Below are 22,602 nucleotides of genomic sequence, written 5' to 3' on the forward strand. Positions count from 1 at the left end.
TTTAAAATCTCAAGAGGAGAGTGTTTCTCTAAGATCCTGCTAGGTAGACGATTAATAATATAGCAAGCAGTTAGAACTGCACCACTCCAAAAAAAATTGGGAACATTCATTTGGAATAGAAGGGCCCTGGTAACTTCAAGAAAATGATGATTTTTCCTTTCGGCTACTCCATTTTGTTGAGGAGTACCTACACAGGTAAATTGATGATCTATACCCTTTTGTTTTTCAAAATCATCAAACTGAGTATTTTTATACTCAGTGTCATTGTCAGATCTTAGGATCTTGATTTTTGAGCCATATTGGTTTTCTACCATAGAGAAAAAATCTTTAAATTTACCAAGGACTTTATCTTTGGTCTTAAGCAAATAAATTCAGGTAGCCTTTGAAAAATCGTCAATGAATGTAAGATAATATCTAAAACTAGAATAAGCGTCACAGGAGAAGGTCCCCATACATCGGTATGAATTAGATCAAATGGTCTTTCAGCAACATTATCTGATCTAAGAAATGGAAGTCTAGTCATTCAAGCATATCTACAAACATCACACGAATGATAATCAAATTGAAAATCAAGAAACAGAATGTTCAATGACTGGCTTGACGGGTGTCCTAGGCATTTATGCCACATACATCCTTCATATTTTTCAGCAAGCATGGCCCTTTCATGACTTCCAAGCACATAAAGACCATCTGAAATTTTTCCTTCACCAATCACATTTATCGTCGCCTTGTCCTGAAATATCACATTATATGGTGAGAAAGTGATATCGCAATTAAGCTCATTGGTAATTTTTGACACAGATAATAAGTTAGCTGACAAGCTTGGGACTACCATAACATCCAATTCTTTTGCACGATCAAATTGCTGAAATCTACTAATAACTGTTACCTCAAATTTTGTTCCATTTGCAATAACAACATACTTGCTGCCGAAAATTGGTCTTAGCCTGAATTTATCGGCTATGGTCGAACACATATGTTCACTTGCTCCAGAATCAATGACCCAACTTTTATCATTGTGAAGAGCAGAAATAGTACCTAGATTTGACGGAGAGGATGTGGAGGCCATCATAGCTACTTGATCATTTTTTTGACAAACGGTTTTAAGAAGCTCGACAATATTCTTCAATTGAGTAGATAGATCTTCGGGCTAACTTTATCATTTGGGTTTGAAGTGGTAGCTACATGACTGGATAGTATGACTTCATGAGGACGCCAAGCTGGAGCAGTTCCTGGTTTACCATGAAGGTTCCAGCATCTATCTCGGGTATGTCCATTTTTTTTACAAAAAATACAGAAAATCTTGTTTCTTGGTTTATGTCCTGACGATTCATAATTTTTTGTTGCACAAGCTACAACATCAGTAAAAAGAGCTCTATCGGATGCTTCAGGGAGAGACTTTTCTACATTCATTACTCAACGGCGAGTTTCCTCTTTCATTATGATATAACATATATTGTTAACCGGTGGTAATTCGGTTAATAACAAAATCTGGCTTCGAACTTGATCAAATTCATTTCCGAGCCCAGCGAGCAATTGGAATGCCTTTTCTTTTTCATGAAGTTTTTTGAAGGAAATCATATCCATGCATGTGGATGTATAAGACTCATATTCATCCCATAGGCATTTCATTGTTCCAAAAAAATCAGAGAAACCTTGAGTATCTTTCTTGAGATTATGAATCTCGCAGGACAACTGATACATACGAGCTATATATTTCTTCAGCAGTGGTCCATATTTCTTAAGTGGTATTTAAAAATAAAAAACCCTCAGCAATTCGATTTTCCATCGAATTAAGAAGCCAAGACATAACAAGGTCATTAGCAGACCTCCAATCACGATATTTGGGGTCATTTATGCTTGGCCTAGTTATTTCTCCATTAATATATTTAAGCTTAGATCCACCGCTTAAATACAGTGAAACCGATTTGGACCAAGAAAGATAATTTGTATCATTCAATAACATCGATGTGATTTTTGCATTAGGTACCTGATCCTGAACGAGGATCCGCTCCGTTGGAATTTGAGGTTGTCCTGACGAGTTGTTCGCCATGAGGAGAAAATGCACACAGCGAATAGAAACACTTAGCAGTGATGAGAGAAGGACGCAGCAGCCAGAGATCAACTAAGCTCTGATACCATATTGCGATTTACGAGATACCACCATGTAGCGATTTGCAGGTATCACATTGATACTTGTTGCGATTTGCAGGTATTACTTTGATACCTGTTGCGATTTATGAGATGCCACCATAGCGATTTGTAGGTATCACTTTGATACCTGTTGCGATTGTGAACAAGATTCACCACAAGAAGAAATTAACGTGGTTCGGTCATTCTAGACCTACGTCCACGACAAACATTCTCACTCTCTTTTTTCTTATTATTGAATCATCTAGGGATACAGTATTTATAATGCACAACATGAACTAACTTGAAAACTATCACAATGGTACGATATATAGTTTCCATAACCAACTTGATATGCAGAGATATTTCTGTAACCGTTTGGATGAGATGAGATTGGATCCCTTAAATCAATGAGAGAGAGAGGTGAGAATGGCTTATCGTCAACAGCGTGAGTGCCTTTAACTAGTAGGCTCCGTAAGGGCTTGGGTGTCGATCACCCCTCCTAAGATTTACCTCGCGAGGAGCAGGCTCATTGGCGAAAGTTCATCATAAAAAAGAAAGATTGAGTTGCAATTGGCCTCACTTTACAACAGTAAACCCTAGGAGAGTGAACCTGCTCTACACTGCTGCTCCATACTTGTCACTGGTTTGATCCCAAAGAGAATCAAACTCATGACATCCGCTAAGCGACCCCAAGGGGGGGCTATACATTGACCACATCCAATATTTGTCGTTTCAGTTCTATAGGGAAAAGGTGGTGACGCATCATCAAGCCTTCCCAAGCATAAAACTAGTATCAACATGTTCGGCCCATGGACTTTATGTATGGACATGTCTGGCAAGTGCTCGAATTTGTAACTCTAATGAGGATCAGAGACCATAGCTTGTCACTTAACATGGAATGGCCATGGACTCAGGGAGGGCGGCTCGTGCTATAAGGTTGAAGCTAGGTGTACTCCCTGGTGGCCAAGAGGGACCTCAAACGTTTACCAACAGGAAGCCTGCCTATGTGCCGATGGCGATGGAGGGTTTTTTCTTTCGCGAAAAAAAAAGATCATATTGCATGTTGTCATATGCCATTAGTGTCTTACATGAGCCAGGTTGAAGAAAGATCATCCTGAAATTTTCAGGTACTTTAGGCATCAACAAGAAAATTGAGGCAATCCTAAGTCAAAAGCTTTCATCACATAGCAGGAGGGAAATCAGGTGTCGAGACATTCTCTTAGGCCTCTTTTATTTCATTCTCGAAAGGCTTTACATGTAGGGGTGTCAACGGGGTCGAGCCCGTACCAAACCCTATAGGGTCTGGTTATGGTGACAAATATGAAGACCCAGGTCCGGACTTGAAGGGCCTGAATGATACATGGAGCCAAGTATAGTTTGTGAAATTTTATACCAAACCCGAGCCTGACCTGAGTACCGATTAAGACCTGCATTTTTTCAATGTAAAAATGAAGGTACAGTCCGGGTTTGGTTCATGTAGATCCGGATATGGTTTCTCTTATGGTGGGTTTGATTAGACTCGGGTATGGACCTGATACCGTACCCAAAAATCAAGTCCAAGTCTGGTTCAAACTAAGTCCAAACCACACCCGACCCATTGACACCCCTATTCACATGGGAATGAGCACAATGTTTTTTAAAAAACTCTACCAACTCAGCCTGAATGAAAGCTTTCATAGTGGGAGGTATGAATGAATTAAAACATAAAAAGCAGTAAGTAGTGAGAAAAATTAGGGTTCACTTGTGCCGGAAGACAATTTCCAAACATGATGATTTGATGTTTGTTTCATTCATGCTGGGAAAGGATTACATCCAAGATTGCTAGTTAAACACTTGCTCTTGAAAGTTGCATCAAACAAATGAGCCAAAATGTCATGCTCGCACAAGTGAGCTCCAGTTTTTCCACCACCTACCATTTTTTCCGTGTAAATTCACTCATACCGCCCCCACTATGAAAGCTTTATCATGGAAAGGCTGGCAAGATTATTTTAGAAATTCATGCACATTCCCATGAAAAGCCCTTCCTTTACATGGGAATGAAACAAATGAAGCATTAAGGCACGTTTAGAAGTGGGAAAATAAAAAATAAAAATTCCATACATAATGTGAAAAACACGATTTTCACACTTTCAAATGAGAGAAAATTATCTTTGTACAATTTCAATAGTCGCATATATAAAAAGTTTCTCCACTGAAGTAGGTGCAGAAAGTTATGAAAATTTTCATATCCAAACATCATATGCCTTTCATATGATATGAAAAACTTCGATCACTTACAAACATACCCCAAAAGTCACAGCTGTGTAAGAACCAAAGTGAAGAAACCGCCTGCAGAAACAACAAACTTGCATAGAATATGATTGAAAGGCTGTGCAGTAGCAGAAATTTGCATCATCAGAAGCTACTTGGGCATTTAAACCAGAAGAGTTTGCAAACATACCAAACTGCATGGTTATTAACTGATAGATGACAACATCAAGCGAAACAGAGCACATTACCCTTAGACATCCTCCTCCTTTAGATAAGTTGGACCAGGCTTGAAAGGGTCAATTTCCATGTATCCATCTGGCCTGTAAAATCCAGCCTCATTCATACGGTTGCTCAGAACATGTAATATAGGCTTCTTCACCCCGTACTCGTCGCGATTCCTCTCAACATACATCTTTGCTTCCGCTGCAACCTCATTCACAAAATCAAACCTGTTCTCTTCCCGTAGCATTAGCCGCTCAATGTCCAATGCCATAAGCTTTCCAGTTTCCCTGATCTTTCTCACTTGTTCTTCCAGAAAAGGAATCCTCTCCATCTTATAAGTCAATGTATCCTTCTTTGTCTGTGAACACATACAGAGCAACATAAGATGTCATACTTGATTTCCATTTGTTCCATTTTCAGGATCAATCAGGGATTCAGGATGGAGATGTATTAAACATCAAAATGAAGCAATTTCACTGTTGCATGTACAGAAAAGTAATATGTATTCATTTTCCTTTTGGGGCCAGGGAAGAATGGATCTTGAACACAAATCCCTTCGTTAAGATGCCATGACTCTTGAGAATCTGGCCCTTAGATTATAAAACCAAGGTTGAAGTAGAATCAGAAATCATAATGCATGAGCAAACAACAAAATATTCTCATTATTTTTGGAGATTGTATGAGTACAGACTAGAAAAAAATGTTCCGTTCAGATGATGAGAAAACCTTTTCATACCACCAAGACTTACTGTCAAGCAGCACAAGAAGCAGGCACAGAAAAATTTAATTATATGTGAGTGACTAATCTTCATGCACACATTCCAGTACATATCCATGTTCTTCTGTTCTTTTGTGAACTTTGCATTTAACAATTATGTAAACATTAAAACACATGGCTTTCAGAGAAGATAAAATTTTGTCCTTGGAAACGGGTCCAACCAGAACTGTTTAACTCAATGGCTTGGTTAAAAACAATATCCAAGACATGTAAGATAGCTGTGACTGGCAAATATAATACCAAATTTATCAAAATAAATAAATCAGTCAATTCAATTTGAAAACCTAATGTTGTAAGTATCGTACCATACCGTATCGTATACATGTTACTATGAAAAATAATGATAAGATACACACTTGTATCACGATAGGAGTGTGTATCATATTTGTATCGTATGTATTGTATAATACACCTTTGGTGCACTTTAAAAAGGGCTGAATAGCTATGTCACATGGGCGCAGGTGCGGGTGCGGGGGTGCGGCAAATATATATATATATATATATATATATATATATATATATATATATATATATATATATATATATATATATATAAAATTTGTGCAAGGGAGGAGTCGAGCCCCCTCCCTACGCCCTCTTTGTGCAGGGGAGGGGTCGAGCTGATGAGTTCTAGAGCCTTATTCAGAGTTTTTGCCCTTGCAAAAAGGGGGGTTCGGGGCAGTGTTATTAAAAACGTGCCTCAAGGCGCAAAAAGCGTGCCTCGCCTCAAGGCGAGGGCCTTTGTGCCTTGAGGCGCAGGTATAAAGCGCAATACCCATGAGACGTGCGCCTCATAGGCCTTGAGGCGCACGCCTTGAGGAGAGGCGCGCCTCGGATTGAGGCGTACACGCCTCAATTTATTTGGTCAAATGAGGGTCAAAACCCTCATTCGACCAAAAAATTAGGGCTTAAACAAAGCCCTACCGACCCCTTTATGTGTTTTTATTTTGTCTCACCCCCTATCTCTGTTTTTTTCTCACAACCTTCTCTCCCTCACGGCTCACAACATTCTCTCTCGCGTGGTGGAGCCCCGAAACAGGTATGGATTTTTTTTGCTCTCTCGTTCTCCTCTTCTTCTTATCTCTTCTCTCATCTCTCGCGTGATACAACATGAAACTATAAAAATGCACAGATGCACAGATTTTGTCTCTCTTTTTGCTGTAGTTCATGCACAGAAAATGCATTCAACTATTCTAATTTATTCTTTTTGTTTTCAGTTAATGTGGAAAACCATAAGCCCCTTAGTAAAGGTGCTGCATCGTGCAAATTTATACCCTCCCGCAACCACGCACCCCAATTTTTTTAAAATGCCGCAACTACGCACCCACACCTATGTGACATAGATGATCAACATGGAAACCTGTGGAATTTCTGTTTAGGTCTGTCGACATGGGCTAGGTGACATGTTGACAGGCCTAAAAGAATGAGATAGCTGGATTGTAAAGTAGCACTATCACAACAAAGAGTCTCATGTTCAAGACCTGAGAGACTAACCCCAGCCTGCATATCATAAAAAAAAGGAAAATTAAAAAGGGTTGGCTGACATTTTGCCTTCCTTCAATGGCTTTTGGATTATCAGCTTTTAACAGTGTGGAGGACTTTGTTCATTTTAGAGCCTCTGCTACTTGAGGGCATAGTCACCAATCAGTCATGATGATGATTGTGGAGTGCCACAGCTCTTCTGCTTCTGATGAGCCTTTTGACATGATTGACTGCAGTCATGCTATTGTTGATCTTGTAGCATGTTTATGCTAAACTTTAACATTTAAGTTGAGGGGATACATAACCTACTGACTAAGATATAATTTTTGAGCTAGTCATGATATCACTATCAATGTTCAGTGAGTCGATTAGATGAGATAACTCAAGCACACCTATTTTCCATGAGAAAAGCTTAGCAATTGTGGATAGAGAGAAAAAATGGAAAAGTCAGGAAACAGAATAGAAATAGGCTGTCTTTCATGCCAAACTATGGAAAATAGAAAAAAGATAATAGATAGAAATAATATGAAATTGAGAAAAAGATGTTAAATCAGAAATCTAGGAAGGGGAAATATCACAATGTTTCATGATAATATCATTGCATGCTTCAAATTTTCATTATTTTGAAAAAATGATGCCAAAATACTATTTTTGAAAAGGCTTAAAGTTTTATTTTTGATGAACTCACTCACTATTATTTTTGATGAAGTCACTATTTTTTGAGATTTTTTATTTCCTGTGGGTTGTTGCTTCATCAATAAAGATTTTTTTATTTATTTATAATTTTAGATATTTTTTATAGTTTTTTTAAGTTTTAAAAAAAAACTTTGAGGCTTACTCTTTACGCCTCGAGGCTTACGCCTCGCCGACGCTTTTCACAACACTGGTCTGGGGAATTCCCCCGGCGTGGGTCCAGTCAACGCACCCAGGGTCGGGTTGACCGCACCGGGTGCGGCACCCGGTTTGCCGAATGCCTGTGACATAGCTGAATAGTAAAAAAAATATCGGTTTTAAAGACCTCTTGAAGGCCGACTCCCTTATTTTTTTAGAGGCCATTAGAGGGATATTCACACACCCTAGGAGTCGTGAGAGCGATTTGGGGCCCAATCCGTGTACAAGGGAGAGGACTTTTGCAGTTTGCTCAAGTAAACTTGGTTATTTTATTTTGTTTATGTAATATGAAAGTACGAGTCTTTTGACATCTTCTTAATTACAAGATATTTAATATTTTGCATTGTTCTTGTAAGATAGTTGATGTTTGATGATGTCTTGTCCAGCTCATAGAGACATAAATGCTTCATATATGATTTTATGGTTCTATTTTGTACAATTAATCATTGTTTCATGTGTTATGATTTTTTTAGAATTTTTGTTAACTTTTTTTTCATGATTTTTTTGGAAATTTTGATTTTTTTTTATTAAAAGATATGATTTTTTACAATACGTATCTAATTTTGCGTCCAATCGATACAAGTAACAATACAATACTACTGATCTATTATCAAGTACCCAAAAAATTAGTTAAATTATTAATAATGTTGTTTTCACCTGAAAATTTTGATTGTCAAATTATCCTTTGAACCAAACAATAACGGCAATGTCAATTTGCAAGAAAAAATCAGAACCAAGGGTTGGGGGGAAATTTAAGAGCAAGTTCAGTGGTGGAACCAGGAGAGAGACTGAATAAGAAACATGCATCTAATATCAAGGGAAACAAGAATATTTACTAAGTTCATATAAAAAGAAAATTTTAAAGTTGTGTATATGTGTGGGTGGGTGCATGTTGGGGGAATGTTAGGAACTCTTTAGATAAATTAAACTAAAAAAATATCCTATTATATAGGGAAGGCATTGACAAGTAGAGGTGGGGGAGGGAGGCAAGTGCCTCCCTGATTATTTGGTATACCCTCAAGGAAATTCATAATCTAGAGCACTTTTCAACAAATCAAGTATATCTTGCCGATATTACTTGTGGTGCCATTTTGTTTGATCATAGGTTTGTATGTTTGTGTGCATGGATTTGTAACTGGCATAACTTTGCCTGTTTTGAATATCCGCAGATTTATAAGAAAGTGAAAATTAAATTTGTGTGCATTAAATAGGGACATGCATGCAAAAAGCAATTCTGATAAATTAACTTAAAAAGTTATTCATGCATTCCTAAATGTTTAGCATTAATTTCATGCATCTTTAAATGTTTGATTTAGCATAGAATTGTAGAGTGCTTGCTTGAACTGCTTAGATGATAAGTTAGTTTTGATGATATGGAATATGTGATTCCTCTTAAACTTGTGCTTGATTTACTTATGTTATTTCCTTACTGATAGAAATTTAGAGTGTCTTGTACGAGAACTTTGGTTCTTACTCATTTTCTAAAAATGTTTTTCAGGCACTAAGGCTCTGTGATGATGAGACTCCCTAGCTGAAGGACTCGAGGGTTATGAATCTGGTAACTCAGGTTCTGACGGATAAAGATGCTTTGTCTTTTTGTTTTTGGAATAGTGTGAAACTTCATTGAGACTATTCAATTAAGTTTCAGTTCATAGTTTAAATTTATTATATGTCTCAAATGGTTGATGGGTTGTGAATATTAAATATGTAATGTGACCCTAGTCCTTGGGAGGTTTTCAGCAATTATTTTAAAAAAATCATATTTTTCGAGAGTCAGTCTGGGTCATTACAGAGTTAGTATCAAAGCCTAGAGATAAGATATCAGAGCTAGCTAAAACTACCACTATACAGATCATAAACTTGTACTCAAGACGCAGTCTCTAAATCATTGGTAAGGGGTATCTTGTGAATTTTTATTTCTTTACTTTCTTTAAATTATGGAAAAAAATTTATTTTTGACTATATAGACAATTATATTTAAATTAGTGTGATGATTTAAATTGTATGCTTGATATGATTGTATTGCTTTAATGGGATCAATCATAAGGGGGTAGGCTTGATCTTTGAGGATAAATTATTTTATCAGAATGCACAGCGAAAGCGTGGTGTAACTCATTCATTTATAACCCTCTAGGTTATATATAAATATTGGTAACCTATGTACTCGACAAAAACATAGAAATAGCTGAAAAAAGTCTAAAAATTAATGAAAGATTTTGTCAGCATGATCAACTCAAATCCGATAACAAGGTATTGAGAAATGTATATGGAAAGGCATGCTAAAGAGACAAATACCCTCACTTTTTCGAGTATTTACTAAATTTCATGAGCAAATTTCTTTTAAGAGGGTAAGGATGTAATATTTCATAATTTTTCCTATATTTCAAGTTTGAAAATACAACTTTTACTTTAATAACTATATTTTATATGTCTGAAATTGAAAATAATAAATTATTACATATGAGCTGATGTCAATCTAGGTCCGAATATGGTCCAGGGCCCATTGAAGAGATCCATGTGTGATATTTAACACATGTAAATTTTATTCATTTTTAACTTTTAAATTTGAGTGAAATTCAAGTTAAAATCAGATTAAATTAAGGCAAAATTCAAGAGTTTAAATGGAACTAGGACCCTAGTTAGATATGTTATGAGTCGTAGATTTTGTAGGAGATCAGATTTGGTAATTTTGAATATGTAGAAAATGCATTTTTTAAATTAGACCAACATATATTTTGGGTCTTTTTCACTTGAATCGGATTAGACCGTTATATATATATATATATATATATATATATATATATATATATATAGGTTGACGTCAATATGAATCTGGACTTGGTCTAGGATCCATATTGATTAGTACCCATGAATGGGTTGAAATCCGAATGAATATGGATTTGGATCATGGGTCTAACCCAGACCCATTATCCATCTATAACTTATTTAAAACAAAAGGAATTTAAAACTTTAAGAAACATATATATATAGGGTAGAGTTCTACATTTGGTAGAACTCTATCCTAAATAAGATGATCTAGAAGGGCGAGGCCTTTTCCTATATAAAAAGAGAGGCTCCAAAAACGTCATCTAGAGAGAAAAAGAGAAGGAAAAAAAAAGGAAGGGCATCACATTCTTCCTCTTCTTCTTCTATTCTTTTCACATATTTCAGCAAAGCAAGGTACGGGTTCCTCTCTTTTTCTGATAGAACGAAGATTTAACATGTCTTAAATCATATGGGTTTAAGGGCTGATCATATCTGAAAATTTCTGCATGTATATTCCATGTATTTTTTATACTTAAAACTGAATTTCTACATCAATGAACATGTCTGAAAATTTCTGCATGCATATCATGCATATTTTTACCGTTCTTGATGCTTAAATCCAAGTTTATGCATCCATGAACATATCTAAAAATTTTTGCATGCATATCATGTATATTTTTACCATTCTTGATGCTTAAATCCAAGTTTATGCATCTATAAACATGTCTGAAAATTTCAGCATGCATATCACGTATATTTTTATTGATGCTTAAATCCAAGTTTATGCATCTCTAAACATGTTAGAAAATTTTAACATACATATCACATATATTTTTACCGTTCTTGATGCTTAAATCTAAGTTTATGCATCTCTAAATATGTCTGAAAATTCCAGCATGCATCTCATGTATATTTTTATCGTTCTTGATGCTTAAATCCAAGTTTATGCATCTCTAAACATGTCTGAAAACTTCAGCATGCATATTACGTATATTTTTACTGTTTTTTATGCTTAAATCAAAGTTTATGCATCTCTAATCATATCTAGAAATTTCTGCATGCATACTATGAAGATTTTTATCGTTCTTGATGCTTAAATCCAAGTTTATACATCTCTAATTATGTCTGCAAATTTCTGCATGCATAGCATGAAGATTTTTATCGCTCTTGATGCTTAAATCCAACTTTATGTACCTCTAATCATGTCTGAAAAATTCTGCATGCATATCATGTATATTTTTACTGTTCTTGATGCTTAAATCCAAGTTTATGCATCCATGAATATGTTTGCAAATTTCTGCATGTATATTCTATATATTTTTGGTGATCTTACTAAATTTCGGCATCCATAATTATGTTTAAAAATTTCTGCATGCATATCATGTATATTTTTACCGTTCTTGATGCTTAAATCCAAGTTTATGCATCCATGAACATGTCTGAAAATTTCTGCATGCATATCATGTATATTTTTACCGTTCTTGATGTTTAAATCCAAGTTTATGCATCTCTAAACATGTCTGAAATTTTTTGCATGTGTATCATATATACTTTTACCATTCTTGATGCTTAAATCAGGTTTATGCATCTCTAAACATGTCTGAAAATTTCAACATGCATATCACGTATATTTTTACCGTTCTTGATGCTTAAATCCAAGTTTATGCATCTCTAAACATGTCTAAAAATTTCAGCATGCATCTCATGTATATTTTTATCATTCTTGATGCTTAAATCCAAGTTTATACATCTATAAACATGTCTGAAAATTTCAGCATTCATATCACGTATATTTTTACCATTTTTTATGCTTAAATCCAAGTTTATGCATCTTTAATCATGTCTGGAAATTTCTGCATGCATACCATGAAGATTTTTATCGTTCTTGATGCTTAAATCTAAGTTTATGCATCTCTAATTATGTCTGAAAATTTCTGTATGCATAGCATGGAGATTTTTATTGTTCTTGATGCTTAAATCGAAGTTTATGCATTTCTAATCATGTCTGAAAATTTCTGCATGCATACCATAAATATATATTTTTAGTGTTCTTGATGCTTAAATCCAAGTTTATGCATCCTAATAATGTCTGAAAATTTTTGTATGCATACCATAAAGATTTTTATCATTCTTGATGCTTAAATCTAAGTTTATGCATCTCTAATTATGTCTGAAAATTTCTGCATACATATCATACATATTTTTATCGTTCTTGATGGTTAAATTCAATTTTCTGCATCGCAAATTCTTGCATGTATATTCCATGTATTTCTGCGTTCTTGGTTAGATTTACAGTATATGTAATGTACACATGTGCTGGTTGCATTCTTGATAACATTCGAAGCAGCATATTTACATACACATGTGCTGGCTGCGTTCTTGATAAGATTCACAGCAACGTGTATATATATATATATACATATATGTGCTGTCCGCATTATGGACAGATTTGCAGCGGCATATACATATGTATATATGTTGTTATATGTTGTTTACACCTGCTACCCATGCTTGTGTTGTTTGCACATGTTGCCCGTGTAGAATATGATGGGGTTGTACAGCCACCTGTGAGTGTAGAGAGAGAGAGAGGGAGAGAGAGAGAGAGAGAGATGGCTGCACAATAGAACTCGTTAAATGAGATTAGGGCTTCTTTCTATATTAAATAGAGAGAGGCAAAACAGAAAAATTACATCTAAGACCTTATGAAAATAATATTTCAGAAAACCTCTAATATATGAGAACTTAACCAAAAAACCACCTATTCTCAACACTCCCCCTCAAGCTGGAGCATAGATATCTATCATGCTCAGCTTGTCACAACATCTGGAGAAATTTGGCCTAGCAAGAGGCTTTGTAAACATATCTGCAACTTGGTCTTCAGACTTTAGGTATTTTGTAGTGATATGACCAGCTTGAATCATATCTCTTACATAGTGGCAATCAACCTCAATGTGCTTTGTTCTCTCATGAAAGACAGGATTGTTTGCTATATATGTTGCCGCTTTGTTATCGCACATCATGGTCATTGGAGAGGAAACCTTCACCTGGAGATCATTAAGAACCGTGCGAACCCATATCAATTCAGCAGTTGTTTTGGCCATAGCCCGATATTCTGATTCTGCACTTGACCGGGAAACCACATTTTGTTTCTTACTTCTCCATGAGATCAAGTTGTCTCCTAAAAACACACAGAATCCTGTGGTAGACTTTCTATCTACTACAGATCCAGCATAGTCAGCATCAGAATAGGCTACTATCTCCAGAGTTCCACCTTTCCTGAACAGTAACCCCTTTCCAGGAGAGGATTTTAGATATCTGAGAATCATTATGGCTGCATTCCAGTGTACCTCAGTTGGTTTGTCCATGAACTGGCTAACTTTGCTTACTGCTAAAGCAATATCTGGTCTGGTCACAGTTACATATAATAACTTCCCTATTAGGGAGCGATAGCTTTTGCTATCAACAGGTTTTGACCCTTCTTCAAACAACTGAACTTTATGGTCCATGAGAATATTTGCTGGTTTAGCTCCCAACATGCCCGTTTCCTTTAATAAGTCAAGAACATACTTCCGCTGAGACAAAACCATCCCTTCACGGCTTCTAGCAACTTCTATACCCAGAAAATACCTGAGTGAACCAAGGTCTTTTGTAACAAAGTGTTTTTGAAGATGAGCCTTTGTGGCTTCAATAGCTTTCACATCATCTCCTGTAAGAATGATGTCATCCACATATACCACCATAACAACTATGCCAGAGCTAGTTTTCTTTATAAAAAGTGTATGATCTGTTGCCGATCTATTAAAGCCAAAGCTTGACATCACTTCAAACAACTTTTGAAACCATGCACGAGGACTTTGTTTCAAGCCATAAATCGCCTTTCTCAATCTGCACACCTTCTGACACTCCCCCTCAACCTCAAAACCTGGAAGTTGTTGCAAGTAAACGGTCTCAAATAGATCCCCATACAGAAATGCATTTTTCACATCTAATTGACACAAGCTCCAACCATGTTGAACAGCTACTGAGAGAACAAGACGGATGGTACCCATCCGTGCCACAAGAGAAAAAGTTTCAAAGAAGTCAATTCCATATGTCTGACTATACCCTTTTGCGACTAATCTGGCCTTGTACCTGTCAATAGAACCATCAGATTTGTACTTTATTGTATATACCCATTTACATCCAACAATGTCAGCATCTGCTGGGGAATCAACTAGATCCCAGGTATGCTGAGAGACCAAAGCTGTCATTTCTTCTTGCATAGCCAGCTTCCAGCGATTATCAAGTGTTGCCTGGTGATAGTTCAGAGGAATGGTTTCAGCAGACAAGGCTGAAATAAACGACTTCATTTGATGTCCAATTCTGGCATGGGAGACATAATGAGATATGGGATATAAGGTGCATTGTCTTGTCCCCTTTCGTAGAGCAATAGGCCTGCTATCATCATCCTGAAGATCATTATTGTCAGTAGAACTTACCTCAGGAGAAGAAGAAGATGAAGGCTCTTGCGGACATGGAGCTCTACGCACATATACCAATGGCGGATTATTAAATCTGGAGGAGGATAAAGTTTGGTTCGGTAAGGAGGGCACAGATTCCAAAGGAAAAGGAGGGATAGGTAACGGAAAAGATTCAGCTGGATCAACCTGCAGCGGGGAACCGGAACTAGAGTAATATGGAGAAGATTCCAAGAAAGATACATCCGCACTGACATACTCTCGGCGAGAAATAGGATCATAACATCGATAGCCCTTTTGATTTTTTAGATAACCGATAAATATGCATTTTGTAGCTTGAGCGGCTAATTTATCACGGTCAGGGCCAAGTTTGTGTACAAAACAAACACATCCAAATATTTTTGGTGAGAAAGAAAAAAGTGGGGCATCAGGTTTTAGGATATGTAATGGAATTTGATCACCCACAGAAGACGAAGGCATGCGGTTGATCAGATAGCAAGCAGTGGTAATCGCATCACCCCAGTATAAGGCAGGAACATTTGATTGAATCATAATGGTCCTGGCAACATCAAGGAGGTGCCGATGTTTTCGCTCAGCCACTCCATTTTGTTGAGATGAATAGGCACAGGAAGTTTGGGGTTGGATGCCATGATCTTGGTAAAATTGTAACAGACCTTTTGATTTAAACTCGAGAGCATTATCAGTGCGAACAATCTTGACAATAGATTCAAACTGAGTTTTTATTTCAAGAATTAGGGATTTGATAAGACTTGGAACTTCAGATCATTCTTTTATTAAAAATACCCATGATAACTTAGAGAAATCATCAACAATAACAAGATAATAACGACACTGAGTCCTAGTAGGAATCTTACTAGGACCCCATACATCTGCATGAAGAAGTTCAAAAACTTTATTACTAGACTGACTCTTACTCGAAGGGAACGAGCTTCGATGATGCTTACCCAACTGACATGCTTCACACTGAAATGATGTGGTGGAAGGAATCTGAGGAAAGACCGACTGAAGCTTTGACAATGAAGGATGACCAAGACGACAATGCCACTGAACAAGACTGAATGAATGTTCCACTGCAGCATGAACAGAACCCATTGGATGATGTAGGTAGTAAAGTCCATTTTCTTCATAGCCTCCACCAATCTTCTTCCCCGTCAGCAAATCCTGAAAATGACAACCCATTGGATCAAATATTACTCTACAGTTTTGTTCTTTTATAAGGCAACTAACAGAAAGTAAACTTTGAGAAAAGTTTGGAGCATGAAGAGCATTTTTCAACTGTAATGAGGAGGATATAGAAATATTTCCCTGACCAACAACCGGGGAGGAGCTCCCATCGGCTAATGAGACTCCAAGTTGAGCCTTAATGACCTTTAGATCTGAGAAAACACGTGAATTTCCACACAAATGTCTGGATGCACCAGAGTCAATAACCCACTTACTATCATTCGGATGGAGATGATTTCCGGCTGAAAAGGCAACCACAGTTATAGGAGTGGGGGAACTCAAAGGTCGAAGAGCAATCAACTCATCATATTCCGCACGACTAAGGGTGATACTACTTTCATTTGCAGTGATAGTCTCTGGTGAATTTGTTGCCTCAATAGTAGTAACATTTGCTTTGGGGTTATATGACTTGGATGAAGAAGAGCTTGGCCGACCATGCTTATCCCAGCAACGATCTTCTAAATGTCAAGATTTTCCACAGAATGTACATTGAAGCTTTCCTCTGCCTCCCATACCACGTCCACGTCCTCGTCCTTTGATATTCTGAATATTTCCACGCCCATAACCAGATGGGACAACAAGAGCAGATGACTGAGTCACAGGCTGAGATTGTGGCAGAGAGATCGCAAGTCTACTCAGACGATTGTAAGCATCAGCAAGAGTGGGAACATCTGAACCAGTCAACATTTGAACTTTTGCAACAGAGAAATCTGAAGAAAGACCTGTAAGAAAACGAGCAACCATGGTTTGTTCCTGATGATCCTTTTGCTTCGGGCAACAAAGAGGCCTGTGAGCATTAAGTCTTTCAAACGCAGCTTTGACAGAGGCATAGTACTGGGCCAAGGTCTGATCTCCCTGTTGCAAGTTATATATTTCCTATTCAACTTGCAGGATCCGACTCACATTCGTTTCTTGAGAGTATGTATCACGAAGATTGTCCCACATTAGTTTGGCTGTATTATAGTAGATCAATCCATCGGCAATATGGGGTTCTACACTATTCATGATCCATGACATAACTATGTCATTATCTTCATCCCAAGTGACATATTTTCCCAATTTCTTAGTGGGTTCGCCTTCCAACAAAATATGTTTTCGACGATGTCCAGATACCGACATCATAAAAGTTCTGGACCACCTGGCATAGTTGGTTTCATTCAACCTTACAAAAGAGCCATATGAGAAGGGGTTGGCAAAAGCCTTATACTCCCCAATGTGTTCCAGTTTGGAATCACATTTCGAATTTTCAGCCATACTGGAAAAAACAGAATATCTCACTTGAACAGCAAGTGTTCAAGAGGAATTTTTTCTTCAACTCAGCAAGAAACCACATCTGATGTTTCCACAGCAAACAACAACCCACACACGAAATAAAATTCAGTCCAGCAGGAAATCACACCTGCTACTTTCCACGACACAGAAACTTAAGCTACCATGTTTCCAAAAAAAACTCGACACAACAGCCACATTCTGAAATAAACCAATCCACTGAAACAACTAAATTTCAGTTGATGATGATAGCACAGAAATCACGAACATTGAATGGCCCAAACACATCACGATAAATGAGAGACTGCAGTTGCAAACCAAAGTATTCACTACACTTGCTGTTCTCCAACATATAATGCACGACATCCAGTAAGTATCACAAGTAATCAGCACAGAAAAGGAAGTTGCATTCACAGCAGCACAGAAAAGGAAGTTGCATTCACGGCAGCACAGAAAAAATAATTTCTGCTGCTCCCAAACAGCAGGAACACACCTCGACAAGAACTTCAGCACTCACGGCAACAAAAAAAAATCTGTGACAGCAGGAACACACCTCGATAACTCACGAACAACAAAAAAAAATCACGTCATAGTAGAAACCAGTCTCGGCAACACTCGGTCGTAGTGGATCTTCTCCTTAGATCTGACGACAGATCTGGGTAACATCCCAGATCTGTGATCAGATCTTCCCCAGTCAACCCCACCGAACCTGAATTTTAAAAGGCCGTAGTGTTGTTGCTCCTCGTTGGTGAGAAAAAAAATCAGTCCCTGTTGATGAAGATCACGCTCCCACGATCGAACGCTTTGATACCAAGTAGAATATGATGGGGTTGTACAGCCACCTGTGAGTGTAGAGAGAGAGAGAGAGGGAGAGAGAGAGAGACGGCTGCACAATAGAACTCGTTAAATGAGATTAGGGCTTCTCTCTATATTAAATAGAGAGAGGCAAAACAGAAAAATTACATCTAAGACCTTATGAAAATAATATTTCAGAAAACCTCTAATATATGAGAACTTAACCAAAAAAACACTTATTCTCAACAGCCCGCATATGTCGTATGCATATGTTGTCTACGCATGTACTGCTTGCACATGCTGATGTATATGTTGTCTACATTATATTGTTTGCATTACACTGTTTACGTTATGTTGTGTGCATTATGTTGTTTGTGTATATTGTCGGCGTTCTTGAACAGATTCACAGCCTAACATATATATAAATGTTGTTTGCTTTTTTAACAGGTTCGCAACAATATATGTGTTTATATATAAATATGTTGGTTGCATTTGAACATGAAATTGTGTTTATTATGTGTGTTTCATATTCACTGAAAAATCTTGCAATGCTAATTTACTGTGGTAATGTTTGTTCCAATGAGAGGCCATTGAGGGCTGTGAGCATGTGTTGTTTACGAAATATTAAATTGTGATTTTTGCATTGTAAAATGATTTTGTTAAAAATTGGTTTCCTTGAATTGATTACACTTTTGAATTTGATGGGGCAAAAGCCCAAATTTGTTATTACATGTTGATTTGCATAATTATTCTTATGTAAAGAACTATTAATTAATATGGTAAAAGAGACCAAATAGTGTAATAATTTTCTTCTCGGGTGTCCCTATAAAAAGGTGAAAACCTTAGATGGTGATCGTAGGAGACTATGAGGATACTAAACACCATGTGCATTTGTTGTCCCCAAGAACCCGATGTGTGGTTCGTGTTCCCGGCCACGGTTGTAGAAAACTTTCAGCCACTTTACCTAGGGGTGGTTTTGTTGACTCAACTGTAGTTATTGGTATACGAAGAAAGTAACGTCAATGGTTGTGAATTTTCATTGATATCCCGGCATTAGGTGAGGATTTCTAATGTTCCGATAGATGGTGAAGATTTATGATATCGATCAAGAAACAAGTGTGGAACCCAGTAATTAAAATACAAATTGTGTGTTAAGTTATGACTGAGAACTGTCTTGAACCTCGGAAACTTTTCCCGTTTTGAGTATTCGCGGGTTTGTAAGAAAGTAAATTAAATTTGTGTGCATTAAATAGAGACATGCATGCAAAATCAATAACTTAAAAAGTTATTCATGCATATAGTATTGATATGTGAATCCCTAAATGTTTAGCATTAATTTCATGCATCTTTAAATGTTTGATTTAGCATAAAATTGTTGAGTGCTTGCTTGAACTGCTTAGATGGTAAGTTAGTTGTGATGATATGTTACCTATGATTCCTCTTAAACTTATGCTTGATTTACTTTATGCTATTTCCTTATTGTTGAAAATTTAGAAGATCTCATATGAGAACTTTGGTTCTTACCTGTTTTCTATAAATGTTTTTCAGGCATTGAGACACCGTGATTATAGGACTGACTCACTAGAGGACTCGAGGGATATGGATTTGGTGGCTTGGGTTCTGACGGATAGGGGTGTTTTGTCTTTTTGTTTTGGGAACAATGTGAAACTTTTTTGAGACTATTCAATTAAGTTTTAGTTCATAGTTTAAATTTATTATATGTCTGAAATGGTTGATGGGTTGTGAATATTAAATTTGTAACGTGCCCCTGCTCTTTCGGAGGTTTTTTGCAATTGTTTAAAAATATATATATTTTTTGAGTGTCAGTTTGGGGTATTTTTTGACATGTAGATCATATGCTTATATATTTTAGCATAGGATTGTTATAATGAAGTAATGCAATGTTACTTACTAAACACACTGTACAATACTGTACAGCCTTCACATGTCGTTATCTTCCTCCAACAATCACAAGACAATGGTGTTATTGAGAAGATGCAAACAACTTGGATCCTATGTCACACGGACTCGGCTAGGGAGGCGCCGCACCCCAGTCGACATGCCCCGACACGGGTGCGGCTTCGGACTCGGCCCGGACTCGGTCAACACCGAGTTGGACTCGGTCAACGAGTCGAGACCGAGTCAGTCCACATTTTGGACTCGGTTAACTTTGACCGAGTCCAAAAATGTTCATTTTTAAGATAAAAAACAAAAAAATTCATTTTTTATATATCTTTTTTTTTTAAAATATATATATATAACCAGACTGTGCAATGCAGTTGCACAGTCACAGACTGTGCAATTGCAACTGCACAGTCTGTGACCGTGCACAGTCACAGACTTCATTGCACAGTCTGTGACACTGTGCAACTGTTAACGTATAAAGTTTAAACATTTGAATGTCAAAACTGAACATATCACAAAGATGTGAATGCTATAGTAAAGGGGTCATTTCAAAAATTGAACCAGTACAGATTATGGACCATTTCACAAGGTCATAGTTTCAAGTTTTTTTTCCTTTAACCATGGCCCATAGATGTGTTTACCTTAATTTTAATTGTTTACTAGAATTATTGTTATATATATAGCTGAGTCCCAGTGTCCAAAATTTTTGAAATTGCGCCGCACCCGTGTCGCACCCGCACCCATGTGACATAGCTTGGATCTAAGATTCCGAGTTACTTTTATCCATGTAATTGTACAAAGATCAGCCTTGCTCACATCAATCAATGGGAGAAACCACATATGGAACATCTTCAATCATGCAAAAGAAATCATATTTCTAAAACAACATCAACGAGTAACAGCAGCAGAAGTTTACCTGCAGCTTCCATTTTTAACTAGGAAAAAAAACCGTGCCGTTGTTGGACTACAATTTGAACTTTAGAGAGATTTACAGCTGCAATTCAACTTAGTATACGAACAAACAAACTACATTCGGTGGTTCACTAAAGACGAGTTTTATCCTGAATTTAACAGAGAACTAGATGTTTGAAAATACATATACACGATACCTGTATCATTGTCCTGCTGCTCACTGGAAAATGAAACTGCTCCCTTGCCACAAAAAAGAAAAAAAAGAAAACACCACTAGAGTAGATAATCGCGTAATTCCAAATTTTCATTTCTATCGTTTCTTTCGGATAACATATACCTCATTAAATTTAGGGCACGTTCGGTTGGATCATTCTGATTTACTTTCTCATTTGAATGAAAAAGTGAATCTGATTTGTATAAGCAGCCGAACATAAAAAGTTAAGCGGTAAGAAAATGAATCTCATTTGCCTTTGCAAATGAGAGTCACTTTCTAATTTGCTTGAGATTCAAATCGCATGAGACCCCATGTGATTCTGAATCTCAAGCAAATTAGAAAGTGATTCTGAATCATATTTTTTGAAAGGAGCAGCCGAACGTAATGTCAAAATCACGCAAGGCCTAAAAAAGAAAAAAGAACCCAGCAAAGAATTATGCAATGAATGCCGACAACAATTGAAACTGAAACAAAAATTTGGAGGGGAATGGATGGGTACCGAATTACCAATTTCCTCCTCCTCCAGATTCTTCTAGAGCTACGTTTATGATGAGGCCCAAATGATGGTTGGTCATCACTTCCCTAAGAAAACAAACGATTACGTTCCTTGTTATTTCAACGTGAATCTATCGGAATTCCAATCATGACGAAAGGGAAAAATAAATTAGGCGAAGAAGAAACGGGCGTCACATGCGTACCTTCGCAGAGACACGGGAAACAGAGAAGAAAGCGCCTTTCCTAATCCCATCACCAACGCTTCCTCCAATGGAGACCTTGTGAGCAGAAGAAACAGAAGTGAATGAGATGAATGGTGCCGATGAAAGCCTCACTCGACAGCGAAAATGAAAAGAAATGAAAGAGAAACAAAAGAGAAAGACTCACCGGAAAGGTGGTGCAAGGATGAAAGACGTTGATGAGAGAAGGGAGAGCAGCCATTATATTATTATTCTAATTAAGTTAGAAAACTTTTACATTAACGAATACCACCTTCACCTTTCAGTTAAGGGGCAGCGCATCTTGTTGCTCTCTCTCTCTCTCTCTCTCTCTCTCTCTCTCTCTCTCTCTCTCTCTCTCTCTCTCTGAGAAATTTATCAGCAGTGAACAAACGATCTTGGCCTTCTTTCTGCTCTGGAGCAGATAAGGTGCTGGGGGAGAGAAGAGGACGCCCTTCTCCCAAAAGACAAGGCGGGCTTCACAAATCTCGTTCTAGGATATTGTCGGCAAAGAACATGAGATTTTCTAGAAAAAAAAAGGGAAAATCTCGGCAGTTGAAAACTATGTAT

General features: G+C 37.1%; 1 protein-coding gene across 2 annotated transcripts; it reads right to left on the reverse strand.

Moving 5' to 3' along the window:
- Positions 1-4,239: 4,239 nt before the first annotated feature.
- LOC149843593 (protein PLASTID TRANSCRIPTIONALLY ACTIVE 7-like) lies at positions 4,240-22,498 on the reverse strand. 2 transcript variants are annotated; one of them, XM_090001873.1, is made up of 5 exons: positions 22,202-22,494; positions 22,018-22,092; positions 21,827-21,901; positions 4,632-4,963; positions 4,240-4,461 (listed from the first exon to the last, which is right to left on the reverse strand). In XM_090001873.1, exons 1-4 carry the CDS (start codon positions 22,253-22,255, stop codon positions 4,634-4,636), a joined length of 534 nt encoding a protein of 177 aa, XP_089857999.1. In that variant the 5' UTR covers positions 22,256-22,494; the 3' UTR covers positions 4,240-4,461; positions 4,632-4,633. The 2 variants fall into 2 exon arrangements, with proteins under 2 accessions (XP_089857999.1, XP_089857998.1); XM_090001872.1 differs by having other exon boundaries at positions 4,240-4,963; positions 22,202-22,498.
- Between the last annotated feature and the right edge of the window lie 104 nt (positions 22,499-22,602).

The sequence above is a fragment of the Nuphar pumila genome, chromosome 3, assembly GCF_984573655.1.
Source record: "Nuphar pumila chromosome 3, dmNupPumi1.hap1.1, whole genome shotgun sequence".
NCBI lineage: Eukaryota > Viridiplantae > Streptophyta > Magnoliopsida > Nymphaeales > Nymphaeaceae > Nuphar > Nuphar pumila.

Coding starts and splice junctions, on each gene's coding strand:
- LOC149843593 (XM_090001872.1), bottom strand. CDS start 22,255: ATGGCTGCTCTCCCTTCTCTCATCAACGTCTTTCATCCTTGCACCACC. Junction 21,902..22,017: donor TTTCCCGTGTCTCTGCGAAG/GTACGCATGTGA, acceptor TTGTTTTCTTAG/GGAAGTGATGACCAACCATC. Junction 4,964..21,826: donor TCTGGAGGAGGAGGAAATTG/GTAATTCGGTAC, acceptor ATGTGTTCACAG/ACAAAGAAGGATACATTGAC.